Below are 14,775 nucleotides of genomic sequence, written 5' to 3'. Positions count from 1 at the left end.
AATGAGGGGATTGATCCCGCTTATGCTGCGTTTGTAGCTGATGGTTATGTTTCACTGGTTGGGGGTGGCAGGAAAGTTCCTTCAGGGGGTTTGACTGTTTTTTCTACTCCACGGCATAAATTGACACTTTTCTCAGATCTGGTGAAAGGTGAAGTGACCATGGGGGTGTGCCCTTCCTTGGCCTGTTTCATTTGTTTCGGTGGATACTCCAACTCACCAGGTAGAAGATTTTGAGTCACCCAAAAACATTTCCGTGGTGCTTTCAAATTGTGCAGTGATACGAGCTATGAGCCGAGCCAGTGAAGGTTCCTGTCTTGATAGCCCAGTTAAAAAAAGCCTGTATTTTCTGTGCCTGCTTTTCCCGTGCCTATGTCTTGTAGTAATCTTGTAAAAGAGCAGAAGGAGGAAAAAGGAGAAGGTCAGCCTACTGGAACCTGTGACAGGACAGAAGGAAGGTTGCAAGACCAACAACGGTGGGCGTTCGGGCAGTATGGGAGATCGGCGTTCCCCTAACCCCTATAGTGGAGACTTGCAAGCAAACACTAATCTCTTTATCTCCAACTCCAAAGCCAGGGATAAAAAGTTAACAGGAAATGAGGACATAACATTTTGGACATCCATGGCAAGAAAAAGGAGGTGAAACAGGAAACTGTGGCTGCCTACAGCAACTGGTCCTTTGAGGAAGTTGTACAGGAACTCATCAAGCAGAAAGAAGTGGTGAAAAAGAAAGATGCCCACATCAAGGAGCTGAAGATACGGTGGCTGATGTCATGTCCAGAGCTATGACTGTTTATGTGACTTGGGTTTGCCTTCCTGCGGTATCTTTTTCTATCCATTTTGGTGTTCTCTCTTAAATTGCTTCCTAGGTACCAAGGTTGCTGAAAGGGTGACCTTGATGGCGACAGCATCTGCAGGTTGTATTGACATACACAGGTTCAAATTGATATTCCAGAGTCATATTGTTGAAGGTCTGAAATTTGAGTTTTGACTCACCTTTTCGGCATATTACTTTTTTTTTTATGTACTTGTAACAGTTGGAGTAAAGTGTTGGATATAGTGAGGACTCCCATCTTCAGGGAGGGGGTGTGACGACCCTTCCCAATCTGCCTGCCTGTCATGTTCTACTCCTTTGTCTGCAGGTACCGGGAGTGGGCGGGTAGGTGGAGCTGGGAGGTTCGTCTGTACCTGGCCATCTGGGCGTGGCTTACAGAAGGCATAAAAGACTGCCCTCCTGGGAGTCTCTCGCTCTCTCTCTCTCAGCTGGTCCTACTGCATCCAGTCACCATTTTGTTCTTTGTTTGTTTTGTTGTTATTCTTCTTTGTTTGTTGCACCTTACGACACACCTCACACCATTCTTTCACTCATCCACACATGGCAAACCCGACTGATGTCTTCTACATTTACACACCCCACTATTGTATTTATGTTGTGTTAATTTGTGTTATTAGTCTATTTAGTTAAATAAACTACTTTTTGATTCATTTATCTGTGTGTGACCTCCCTTTTGTTGCCGGCCTTGAGCCAGACGGTAACAGTACTTTCTCCTCTTCCTTCCTCTCCCTCTAAACAAAGAGGCAGAGGAGACAGGAAGCTATGCTGAGACCTTCTATCCTCTCTGAGAGTAGAAAGACAGCGCTGTAGAGGAAGACAAGTCATCCAGTCACCAACACCTTAACATCTTTTTGTCCTTTTGCAGATGGGATGCACATCATTTCGCAAAAGGTGAGAAAAAATAGTCTAGTTACACAATTGCCCAACATCTTCCTCTCTGTCAATGATATACAACAAAATGTTTATAATATAGTAGAACTGAATTTACAAAAGCATATGCTGTTTTAATTTTTCGGTGCTTCTGGACGTACAGTACAGTACATACATTCTTTATTCTGTTAGCATGATCTCTATCGAGAAGCTGAACCTTGTGTTCATCGGTTATTTACAGGACTGTAACTCTGGTCCGACACTAATTGACCTTTTAAAATTCTCCCATCCCGGAATGCTGTGTGGATTAGCCAGACCCTCCTCCGCAGCGCCGCGGTGGAGGAAGGTCTGGCAAAGTGAGACTATGTCTGGATCAATGTGCAAAGAACAGAGAGATAACAAGATATTGTAGGAAAACAAGGCTAAACTAATTAAAGCCCAAAACAAATTAGTACAAAAATGTAATTCCTGCGGCACAGTTTAAGAATGTTTAAATTACATGAACCTGAATACAATACTGAATTAAAGCTTTGACTGTAATTCCATATTCCAAATAGAGGGCCGTTCAGGCCACATATTTCTATGAGTAGTATTTGAGCCTGACTTTTTTTTTACGCTATATTTGCATTAAAAAGAACAAGAAGTACCATGTCAGGTTGGCCAAACCCAATCAAGTGACCCCAGTCCAGTTTTTCAGGTGACCCCAGTCACACCAGAATATCATTTGTAAATATTTGTCCCAATAGTCCCTCGAGACTCGGGTCTCCACACACTTATTTAAACGTACTTTTAAAATTCAAACACCAATCACACATGAAGCAGTGCCTCTCCATTCACCGAGCTGATTGATGGGTAGTTTATAATTGATGTGGTACAGCAATGCACGGCATAGAAAAACAAATCATCTTTAAGCCCTCATGAACTGAGCTGCACAGGGGAACCACTGTTGCCTCAAGTGAGTTAAAGCCAGTAGAAGACAGTGAGAGGGTTCAGCTCAGGATGAATGGGCACCAGTGCAGCGAAACAATACCAGAAGCAATAAGCCAGCAAGCCACACAGCATCTGATTCATACAGTCCCACTGCTTCTATCTTAGCACACAGAAAACAAGCAGCTTCATTGTTGACTGATACAGCTGTCCTCACAGTAACACCAGCTCAAACCTCTGGTACATGCCTCCAAGCTATTTGGGCTGTAAACTAGTGCTGCACAATATAACTCTTTTTTTAATCGTCATCGCAATATCTACTGGCGCAATAAACACATCTCGAAAGGCTGCAACATATCAGGAAATACACTTTTTTTGTTTAGTTGAAAGAAAATATCAGTTAAAAAACGGCACTTTAAAATGTAACAGTCAACTGACTTTAGTGGTGCCTTTTATATTCCAGACTGATCTCAATAAGTGGCGTATGTATGACACGCCAATTCGTATGCCATTTTGGCGTGTTATCAAGACGCATAATCGCTTTTTAGCGTGTTTATCAACGCCGTTTGGCCTCCATTGACTTACATTACCTTGCGACTGCGTGTCAGTTTACACCGTAGCGAGGACTATGAAAAGCCGAAAATCCGCGTAGCGAGGTTGGTTGGGGTGGTGGATGGGTCAAACACTTTCACCCAGGAGACTGGGGATCATGTCCCGCGTGTCACGTTTTCTAAACCCAACCGTCCCGTTCTTCTTTTCCTAAACCCAACCGTCCCGTTTTTCTTTTCCTAAACCCAACCGTCCCGTTCTTCTTTTCCTAAACCCAACCCGTCTGCTGTATACAGCGTAGACATACACGTGGATAGCTCAAAATGCGTACGGATAACATGCCACTTGGCTTTAGAAAGTGGCGTGTATGTTTACACAAAGTCATGATGTCACGTTGAATTCAATGTTAAATTTGTTCAATAAAATAATGTTGGATATGATTTCCTTTCATTTGTTTTAAATTCAACAAGCAATTTGTTGTATTTAGCGGATTACTGAACGCAGCAGAAATGCACACAACAACGTCATCGCATATTTTCCTCATATTGTGCAGCCCTACTGTAAACACACATTGAATTTATAATAAGATATTGGGCAAACTCGTCTTCCCACACTAGAGAGACAGAAACAAATAGAGTTATTTGAATTGTATAATGGTATGCAAAGAGAATATAGTGTTGAGATTTTTATTGCACATTTGCGCAACCCAGCTCTGTTACAGAGGAGCTGAGAGCAGGATAATGTATGTTCACATTCAAAGATGATTGGGCTGAAAGGACAACAGACTTTATAATGATTGTATGCTTCCATTTGTCCAGCAACAATGGAACAAAATAGACAGAAATGACAACAAAACATCTTCTTCAGCATAAATAGGACGGTCTAGAATCTTCTAAAACAGACCCAGGCGTATAATGTAGAGTCCAAACAACAGAGCAAGAAAGCTCATTGTAAGTGTAATACTGCTTCTCTACTAAATCATATCCGTGGTCCAAGACATCAGGGATCAGCCAGCCACAGTAAGAGTCATATTGAACCAAGTCAAACGGAAGAAATGACTATCTAACTGTGGCAGGGGAAATCAGGTTACACTTATTAGTTTTACTCGGGGCTTTCACTTTTGCAAATCAACCATGGTTCATGTCATTGTTCGTTTGACTTCCACAAAAACATCATGACAGATATGTTGACAATAGCTCGGTAATGAAACAGCCGCACTACCGTTTAAGAGCAAACATAATGGGAGGACAAGAGGAAATGGTTTATGGAGCTGTGAGGAAGGTAGATCTGTATATCTAGGATATAAAAACACAGAAAAGAAGGCAACATTGCACATTGGCCAGCTCTTTGGTCAAACCTCCATTCTTGGATTTAGCACTGCATACTTTCTTATTATATATTGACGATATGAGGCAAATATGGGATATGCGGTAACGTTGTTGAATATCACGATAACGATAATACTTGCGATAAATAAACAGAAATTCTAGTGTATTCAGTTCTGATTACCTGAGTTGTGTGGCTAAGGCTGACTGCTGACAGACACTTGTGCATTATGAGCTATAAAGGCACCTTGTGTTATCTTAACAGTGGCACTATCAACCACAGAGCAAAGTTCACACACCAAACGGGTGTGGAAAGTACAGCACATCTTCCTCAGCTGCATGTCAGCACACGGACTCCGCAGAGCTGCAAGATGAAACCAGCGCCTCCTGTCCCAGTAGTTCATGCCCAGACTGCACCCACTGCAGGAGTGCTGACATGTATTTGGATTACAGTTTTCCGAGAAATATAGACTGCTTAGTTAAACCAATGCCTGGCCAAACTTTCGGTTACATCTGTGGAAGGATCCTTCTGGAAGCCTGCGTGCAATCCCAAGTTTTGGATCAGACTTTAGAACTGAGACACAGAAGTGCACCTGGGACCTGTCAGAGAGCGTATCTTTGCATTTTCCTGAGAGTCCTGAGAGTCCCTCTCAGTGGACAAAGTTCCTGGTGGTGTTTTCCAGAAGGAATAAAACTGTGCCCTCCAGCATGTCGACTGTTGCACAACGGGCTGGGGCTTGCCTCTGCAACCTTCATACCTGCTGAGCAGCCAGTAAGTCAGAGTTGGTGTGTAAACAGGGGGGGGCAGAATGTAGGCGTGTTCAGTTCCATGCTTTCCCAACCAGACTGACAAAAACACCATGGCATACACGACCTGAGTCACCAGCAAGCCTGGTAAAGACTTTACAGCCTGTAATAGTACGATTTTGACTTATGCTCTAAGATAGAACTGCACAGGAGAGTGCACAAGGAAATTTCCATAACTAGGCAAAATCAGTCCGGATAAGACATTGGCTACAGTATGTTAAAAAAAAAAAAATCAGAAGTTGAAAAATGACATTAAGAAGCACTGGGTTTTACAGATGTAAAAGAACATAAGTAGCCTATGGAAGGATCCATTTTTAATTTCTTGCAATGGTTTTGGGGTAGTATAGTTGTGTTTTCGTTATGAAAGGGGTTATGCCAGCATTCTTTTAAAAACTCACCTTCTTCTTCTGGCTCCGCGGTGTCCAGACTAGCTGGTTTCCTGCGAATAGCGACTCTGTTAAAGCCGTCCATTCTTTTATGATGCGTTGTCCGCTCCAGCATTTAGATAGTGAAGGGAAACGTATTTAATAGGACCGGAAATAACGATTAAAAAGTTGAAGAAACGCGGTCCGCTCCTTGAGGCAGCCTCAGCAGCGCGTCCTCCAGCTGCGCGGAGGCAGCCCGCGTGCGCCTGCGCGGGTCCGTACGACAAACAGCTGGATGTGGTGGCTGAAACGACGTCATACACTTGTCTATGAGCAGTGTGTCACCTTGATGGGGGGGGGGCCTTGTCCCTCCCTCATTACCCCCTTGTCCCTCCCTCATTACCCCCACTGAGGTGCCCTTGAGCAAGGCTCTTAACCTCCAGATCAGATCAGGTTGTACTGGGCGGCTTCCAGGTATGAATGTAGAACAGTGTGAATGTGATCAGGGCGTTCCTGCAAAAGAGAGGCTACCTCTCAGTGAACTTCCCCTGAATAAATAAAGGATTAAAAGAAAGAAGTAATCATTGTGCTTGGTCAACATTAGAACACTAAGTCATGTTTATGAAATGTTATGGGCTAATTGTAATTTTTTTTTTACATTCTTAGCATTCTACGTCATAATATTGACATGCTGGATTCATCAAGGGGGTTTGGCAGTTCACACATCTATACATTGTTGTATGTTGTATGATATTCAGTTATAAGCAGATCATGGTAGGCAAGCTCCTACAGTAAAGCCATAAATATAGCCTCATCATAGTAATTTGGCTTATAGTTGAGACTGAGAGGTATTTGTTATGTCTGGACGTTAAAGCACATCAAGTGTGTTGAGATCATTTTTTCTTTCAGTTGTAATAGAGGGCTGAATCTGTTCTCCTATGATTATATTACAGGTTTTTTTTTTTTTGATTGCTTAAGCACGATTTTGAAAACAGGGACCGTTTTTTTCAAAACACTACACCCAACCAGCACAACCACCCTCCCAATCAGCAGAACACCTCAGACCGTTTGCAAAAAAAAACACTTGCAAAAACTGTACGCTAATTTATAAAAATCATATTTTGTTACCATATTAAAAACACACACACGTTCCATATGACTTAATCCTATTTGAACCAGTTCCAACCTGCTGTTGTTAACCTCAAACACTTTTAGCAATTCTACTACTCAGTGATTAAAGTACTGTAAATGAAGTACACAGAGAAATTGCAAATATACACTAAGTTCACCAAACACTACACAAGACCAATGCTGCAGACTGAGGAAAATATTATGTATTTCTCTCCATATACCCAAATCAGTCAACATGTCAACATGGAGAATCCCATCAACAACATGTCCCAGTTGTCATGCTACAGTACTACAGTAGTGTGCATAACACTGTTAGCTCAGCAAACAATAGACAAACATAAAAAATATTGTATCCAGTACAGGTTATAATTACAGTAATACAAAAAAACAAACAAACAAACAAACAATACGATCTGAAAATACAGTACAGAAAAGACTTACCTGCTGCATTTTATATCGTGCCTAAACCTGATTGTGTTTGCGCACCTGATGGCTGTGATTCACAGGTTGGCTCATAGGTGTGGTCATATAGGATGTGTTTTGAAAATCACTGTGTATTGTTTTGCAAAAAGTGTGAGGCTGACATTGGGCTTATAGTGGTGCACATCTGGGCCGATGTTTTGCTCCTTTAGTGTAAGGTTTTGATGATTGTGTAATACTTTTGATTTCAGTGTGTAAGCAAAAGGCCAAAACTGTAATATAACTGATAATTAAGCCTATACGTTTAGACAATTAATATATGTCCAAGGAGAAGACTATTAAAGAGAGTCTTGATAAGAAAAGATCCAACTATACCAGGGGTGTCAAACTCAACTTCCCAGAGGGCCGTGCTGGAAAAAAAAGAATCACATCAAGGGCCAGACATGTACATTTTATTGACATGCTTTATTTAATCGAAAAAGTCAAACATCTTTTGTTGTATTATTGCATGTCTCATATAGTCTTGGTCGACATCAAGCCCCAAAAAATGTAACTTAGCCATCAAAGACAAAAAACGACACAAAAACATTGGGAAAAAACTTCTGATAAAGTGGCACAAATGCTGAAAAAAGTGCCAAAAGTGTTGGTGAAAGTGATAAAAACTACAGATCAAGCAACAAAAAGTAGGTGGGCCAAAATGGATTATGAACCTAAATTGATATGCGGGCCAGATCAAAATCTGCAAGGGCCTGGATTTGGCCCGCGGGCCTTGAGTTTGGCACAGCTAGACCATGACTTATGAAGTGTACTCAAAACACACTGATGACCTTCTTTCTTTCAGATAAGGTAACAATCTCTGCGGATGTCTTCCTGTTACGTCATCCTCTGCCTGCAACAGACTGCTTTCTTTCTCAGTGCTGATTCAAATCGCAGTCCTGTGCTCTATAAGAAGTGATTTTCTAGTACTGTAAAACATGCTCTGTTTAAGGTAATGCAGAGAATAAAGATCAATGTCTAGTTTCTGTCTGGTTTGTTAAAATGGTGATAGAGAAACAGACACACAGTCACACACAAATCCAAGGACAGGTCTTTTATTTACTTGTGAAACCAATGAAACACTGTTTGAAATGGAGGAGAAACTGTCAAACCCTCTGTAGAACAGCTATTGTTCTTTTTTTTTTTTACATTTTTTCTTTCATCAGATTAGTCTCTCTCCATCCACTTCTATATTGTGCAAACAAACCAAGAGTTAGGTCACCAATGAGCCTGCGTGGGTTCAGAAGCTACTTTGGACCACACATATTTTCATCACTCTGTAGTTGCAAAAAGTAACAATCTTCACTGTTAACAAAGACAAGTCCAACACATTTACACACACACACACACACACACACACACACACACACACAAAGAACAGAAAGAGTCCACTCATTCATCGCTGTTGTAACAGAAATGCTTTGTCATTACAACACTATACTGGCTATGTAGTCTATCCATTTCATATCCATCTGGCAAAAATATGTATTCAGTGCAGTGAGGAAAACACTTTAGACATGACAAGGGTACAAAGACAAAGGAACGGGATTTCAATTATGCGACAAACGTCACACATTGCATCCATCTCAGTCAGACTTTGCCCCTCTGTGATCAAAACAATGTTTCAAAAAGAAATAATATCTTGATTGTTTCCCCAATTGTCTTGCCTTTCTTATCAGCCTGCTGGTTAGTTTGTGGTGATAGAAATGGAAAGATTGAGTTCATCTTAATCAGATCGGTCTCCGACCGGCACTACTGTATTGCTTTAATGCATATGCATAATTGTGCTTAGACAGTACTGCATACTGTTTGGAGGAAGCATGTCGAGACAGCTAGACATGTAAATGGAATTTCTGTCACTGTCATTATAGGATGAACAAAGGGTCATAATAACAGTTTTCTGGGGGTGTGGCCAATACAGTGAAAGAGGAAGACAGCGAATACTGGGTGAGAATACAATGACGGTAACTCCAGAAGAGGAACGCTTTTGGGTAACCCTCCCTGCTCTTAACTAATGTTAAAATGATGGAGGTCAGTTCACTCCATGTTTACTTAAACCTGTGCAATTCAAAAGGCAAACTTCAGGCCAACAGCCCTAGTCCTCGTCTATCTCAGTCTCTGAAGATCTGAGCTACATAAACAGACACAACCATGCCACTAGAGTCTGCTGTAAAAATAAATACAAATAATAGGAGGTATAAAATAGTCTTTATGCACATGATTTGCAACAAAAAAAGAAAATCCTTGTATAAAAAAAAAATGACAAGCATCCCGAGAAAGACTAGTGATGTTAGAAAGGTAGCTGAAATCCACCCATCACCCCCACAAGAAACAGTTTGCTTAAAATAAAGTGTTTACCTTCATTAGTCTGTCTGCAATGTCAAACCCAATGTACTCTAACACTCCTATGTGAAAGTGGCATACATATGTTTGGATTATTATACTGTCAAAATCTGACATTTTAATGCCGTATAGTATGATGAGGCAAGTTTGAAATTGGTTTACTACACCGGAAAGAACCTTCGCAGGTCTGGTTTTGGTTGCACTGGTTTTCCTTTGTTCGGCCGTGTACGGTAGTGAATGTGCCAAATTGTTCTGTGATCACCGAAGTCTTCACCCAGCAATAACACACGGCTCGATTTCCATACTGAAGAATGACCAACAAACACAGAAAAAAACATTCCAGTAATAAATATTTGTAGAAATGTGTTACAAATCAATATGTAAATAAATAATCAATAGAGTAAATAAATTATAAATAAATACTAATACAATTAAGGGAAAAGATTCCAGTGATTCATCACTCATTTTGCGTCTTAGTTCAGTCCTTTCCTGGACAGGATGTCACTTCCAGAGAAGAGGAGAGCGTCTTGCTCTTCTTTTGCGACCCAGGTAACCAGGAGGCCTGCCGAGGGCCGGACCATGTTTGCGCTTAGGGGGGTGGGGGGTGGGGGTGGGGGGTCACAGAGTCCAATACGCACCAGGTGGATGCTAGGTTGGGGGGGGGTAGTAAAACTGAGGGAACCCCAATCCAAAGTGTCTCTCTGTCTCTGCATGACTCCTACCGGGCCGAGGCCAGAGCCTGGGATGGAGCGGTGGGGGTTAGGTGCCGGGGAGCGGGGGTTGATGGGCCAGACAGTTACGAGGGTCGCAGGGGGAGAGAAGGCTACTGCTGCTGGACAGGACCGCATGGTGTTTCTGGAGGTCTGCCAACAATTTAGGACTGTAAGAATGCAGAGAGACAGGAGAAGAAAAATAAATAAGATTGAGTAAAAAAAGACCGGTAATGTAAAGGCTAAGAAGAGGGGAACAGTTGTTGGAAGAAAATGTGGTTACACCAAATCAACAAACAAAAATGGAACCTGTGACGTGGGCAAAAAGACTGACATGGTTTTCTTAAAGGAAAAATTCAGCTTTTTGGGAAACACACTTTTTGGCTTTCTTCCTCCAGCATATACAGTATGCCCCCATCAAACCACGGTGCATTGTTTTTACCCTTTTTGTATGAAGACTACTCAAACTAGATATAATGTGTAAATAAGTGAAAATTTGAGGTGCTTTTAGGCAAATGTTGTTACCTTTGGACAGAGCAAGCTACATGTAGCCGTTTCCCCCAGTTTCCACTCTGTGTGCAGAGCCTTGCTAACGGCTTTTAGCAGTAGCTTTGTATTTAGCGTACAGACGAGCGGTATCAATCTTCTCATCTAATGCTTGGCGAGAAAACAATAAAGATATTTCCTAAAAAGGCAAACTGTTCCTTTAAACCACCCCAGAGACAAGGAAAGGGCTGTTTAATATAATACTTCAAGACTTCAAGTATTTGGTGAAAACTTCGCGAACAAATTGGAGAGTGTTGGCTAACCAGCACAACACTAAAACCAAACATGGCCTCAGATCTGTCAGCAGTTTCCCAGTTACCTTGTATGAAAGTCTCTGTCCATTGACAAAGATAAAGACAACCTGTTGCCCAGTCTGTCGGTAAACTCAAACATGGCTAGCAACAGTAATAGACCTTCCTCACAGTGGACTCTTGACTTGGCTAATGATGCTAATTGCAGCTACCGGCTAGGTTGCATGGCTTTATGTGACACTTCCATCCTTATTAATAACACATGTGCTTTTTCCGGCAATGGGAAGTCATGTCAGCCATGAAAAAGGTCTATAAAAGAGAAAACTATAGTGCACATTCAAAGTATAGCCTTACATTTTTAAACTAGATTTTTACTTTAATATTTTAAAGTTTCTTTTTTTAAATTGCAACTACAAAAAGGAGAATTGGCACTCAATTCATACAGTAAAAGCACGTATAGAATACTGGCATGCAAAACTTTACCTGCAAGTGAAAAACAACAATTCCTTCACTTCCTGGTGTTAATTATTTATGAAATACAAGGGTCTCAGCCATAACCTGCATGCCTAAAACTAGCAAATGTGAAGTGGGAAAACTGAGAGCATGCAGGACCTTCAATCTTCTACAGATGCAGGTGTTCCACCAAGAAAAGATGTGAAAGTCTATGTGCATTAAATAGAATGTAAATGGTGTGACTATTGGTATAATAGACAGAAAGATAGACAGATAGATAGATGTCAACGAGCCTACTGCTAGCAGGTTCTCCAGCTTGTTACCTGCGGGCTAGGGAGGCTCTCCCTCGCCTTAGTTGTGGGGAGAGTGACGATATTGAGGCAGCAGGCTGCTGACAATCTACAAGAAACTGATAAATTAGACAGATATACAGAGTGGTGACACTCAGGGTTAGAAAGTAGGACAGAGAAAAACACGGAGCACAAGACAGGGGAAGACCTGGTCAGAGACAATGAGACTACTACTGGTTTGCTGCTACGATAGCTCTGGTTTTTATACTAAAGCACCAGTCTGATCCTACAGTTTTTCTCACAGCATTACTATAGCACTACTTAACAATTTACATAATGTAGGGGATAATCATCCTCGTTTTGTTAGTTGATTCTTCCGGTCGTGGAAATCACGTGTTTCTGTAAGTGAATGGGAAGTGTGAGAAAAAGAGAGCATGAGGAGAAATGTGAGAAAAAGAGCAGAGGATATACTTGAAGCCAGCTGGTTAAGCATAACCTAAGTGGCTTCTTCCACTGCCTGTCATTTACAGTACATGCTTGCATAGTGTAAATGTAACTAAACCGGTCTCATCTGATCACACTGGACAGGACCAGTCACTGCACAGCTAGCCAATCAGCACTGGAGGTGGAAAACACAAAAAGACACACGCACACACACACACACACACACACACACACACACACACAATCAACCAATATTGTATTGATTGGTACAGCACACAAAGAGGACAGACACAGTGGGGCTAATGCTGAACAATCCAATGCTGCTCGAATCCAGAACACCTGCTGCTCATGGCTCAATTCTATTCACAAAGTCCGTTTTAAGTCCACACCAGTCACGCTCGTCAGTTCCACTCATATCATATGATGTTGTGTTATCTTAAAATCTTGTTTATGCTGTTTCCCTTATGCTATATATTATCTGAGGTAGGATAAAAGAGAGAGAGAGGGTGAGAGAGACACACACACACACACACACACACTGTAATATTCTTATTTTTATGTTGTTATCCATCAGTTTTGTTCTTATTGTTAACTTTTGTTGCTTTTGCACGAATGTTAACCTTAATGCTTTATTGTCTGCAGCCTACCAATATGGGCATGCTAATAAAGCCTCTTTGAATTGAATTGAATAGAGAGAGGTCAAACTGCATTTGACAGGAAAGAAAATGTTCTTTGGTGGAGAAAACTGGGACTACTGTGAGAGAGGTTTGTCAAGACAATAGCCGTCAGCAGAGGGAGGAGTGGATTTAGTTAATACCTCCCTCTACTTTTCTTTTGGATACTACATGAGGGGGAAGTGTACAGAGGGGACAATCAAATTGAGATTGAGGCACAGAGAGGAGGTCTGACTGGTCAAGGATTGCCCGGAGGATATATCATTTTACAACATAGCATATTTTTATGGAATAGATGGAGATAAAATACGGTATGATGAAGAGGCAAAAAAGAAATAGAAATCTAACATGTAATTCACAAAGTCTGCCACAGGGAGGGGCTATAAGTCACTGTATGCTGAAGCAGAGGCTGCAGCCATGTTTTGCTTGGTTTTCACTAGAGATGTTCCGATACCGATACCAGTATCGGTATCGGCTCCGATACTGCCTAAAACGCTGGTATCGGTATCGGGAAGTACTGGAGTTTATGCACCGATCCGATACCACGTAATAAAGCCCTAAAGAAAATCTACGTTAAAATAGTTTATTTATGTTCTTTTTCCGTTATAACTGACTGTCAAACTGGAGAATAAAAGAAAGTTCTGTGGCGTTCATTGTTTGTGTTTGTTCATGTTTCACAAAGATAGAAATAATATCACATCCATACAGAGATAGTAGTATACAGTTGTTAAAACCTAATCAAATATATGACACACTGGTATCGGATCGGTACTTGGTATCGGGCGATACACAAGTTCAGGTATCGGAATCGGTATCGGGAAGCAAAAAATGGTATCGGGCCATCTCTAGTTTTCACTTTGACACACTTCCTAGTACTCTAAGAGAGTGATATAAATATTGTCTCATTTTATGGTAGCAGTTATTCATATGCCAAGAACTATGCCTGGTATATTTGTAAGGGTGTTCATAAAAACATTCTATGCAGTCCAACCGTATCAATACCAAACAGGCTGTTCAGGGCTGTTTTGAGGATGGAGCAAGCCGTCAGGGGCTCCTTCTTCCTGAGTGTTGCTGCATGTTCAAACCATAGACATGTGAAACCAGTTTTTCCTCCTCTCTGTATCCCACCTAATCCAGTGGCTTCTGGGAACTGTGTACATAGATGATGATGAATCAACGCCTTCGTCGAAGGCGAGGAGATACCGAGGCAGGGCTACTGGTGCTGTGAGAAGGGGACAGTCGACCTACATCTTGTCTTGAATAAACGAGTCGTCTGAACTCTAAGGTTAGCCGCTCAGGGTCTACCATGAAGGGCTGGGTGCCCAGAAACAAATGAGGGTAACTGATGTTCGGTTGAAGAGTTGAAGCTGAGGTCTGGATGGTTTCAGAAAGTGTGTCTGAAGTCCACGCGGACATGGACGGACAGGCGGTTAGCTCTACAGAGGGAGGGCTAGTAAGGGAGGGGTTCAGGGTGTGGGTGGTAATAATGGAGGGGCTGTGGAACCGCGTGGGACTGGAGGGAGCTGTGACGGCACCTCTGCGACTTACTTTGGGCGGGCTGCTTTTTATCTTGGGCACTTTAGCGCCGCGGCCGCGATGAGTCTGCTCGTGGTCAAACTCCAGATCCTCCAGCCGTTGGGTCAGGGCCAGTTTCTGCTGGATGGCCATACGGAGGAGGGAGTTCAACGTCTTTTTCTCATCCTCTGCTGCTGCCAGCTGCCTCTGCATCTCATCCAGCTGGGTAACATACTCATCACATCTACAGAGAGAGAGAGAGAGAGAGAGAGAGAGACATAAAGGTG

General features: G+C 42.0%; 2 protein-coding genes across 4 annotated transcripts in view; both read right to left on the bottom strand.

Annotated features, from left to right (window-relative positions):
* fgd4a (FYVE, RhoGEF and PH domain containing 4a) overlaps positions 1-5,895 on the bottom strand; it is a 63,449-nt gene extending 57,554 nt beyond the window's left edge. For both annotated transcript variants that reach the window (XM_028585930.1, XM_028585931.1), the window contains exon 1: positions 5,709-5,895. In XM_028585930.1, coding sequence (XP_028441731.1) covers positions 5,709-5,811 — 103 coding nt within the window. In that variant the 5' untranslated portion in view covers positions 5,812-5,895. The remainder of the gene's footprint in view (positions 1-5,708) is intronic.
* Positions 5,896-10,252: 4,357 nt separating this feature from the next.
* bicd1a (bicaudal D homolog 1a) overlaps positions 10,253-14,775 on the bottom strand; it is a 33,663-nt gene continuing 29,140 nt past the window's right edge. The window contains exons 8-10 of one of the 2 annotated variants that reach the window (XM_028586050.1): positions 14,522-14,732; positions 11,889-11,974; positions 10,253-10,485 (exon numbers count right to left, since the gene is read on the bottom strand). In XM_028586050.1, coding sequence (XP_028441851.1) covers positions 10,365-10,485; positions 11,889-11,974; positions 14,522-14,732 — 418 coding nt within the window. In that variant the 3' untranslated portion in view covers positions 10,253-10,364. Of the gene's footprint in view, positions 10,486-11,888; positions 11,975-14,521; positions 14,733-14,775 lie in introns of those variants that run through there. The other variant, XM_028586051.1, reaches the window with a different exon arrangement.

Source organism: Perca flavescens, chromosome 8, assembly GCF_004354835.1.
Source record: "Perca flavescens isolate YP-PL-M2 chromosome 8, PFLA_1.0, whole genome shotgun sequence".
In the NCBI taxonomy this organism is placed as follows: Eukaryota; Metazoa; Chordata; class Actinopteri; order Perciformes; family Percidae; genus Perca; species Perca flavescens.
Note: the sequence above shows the minus strand (reverse complement) of the source record. Positions and strands in the feature narration are given on the sequence as shown.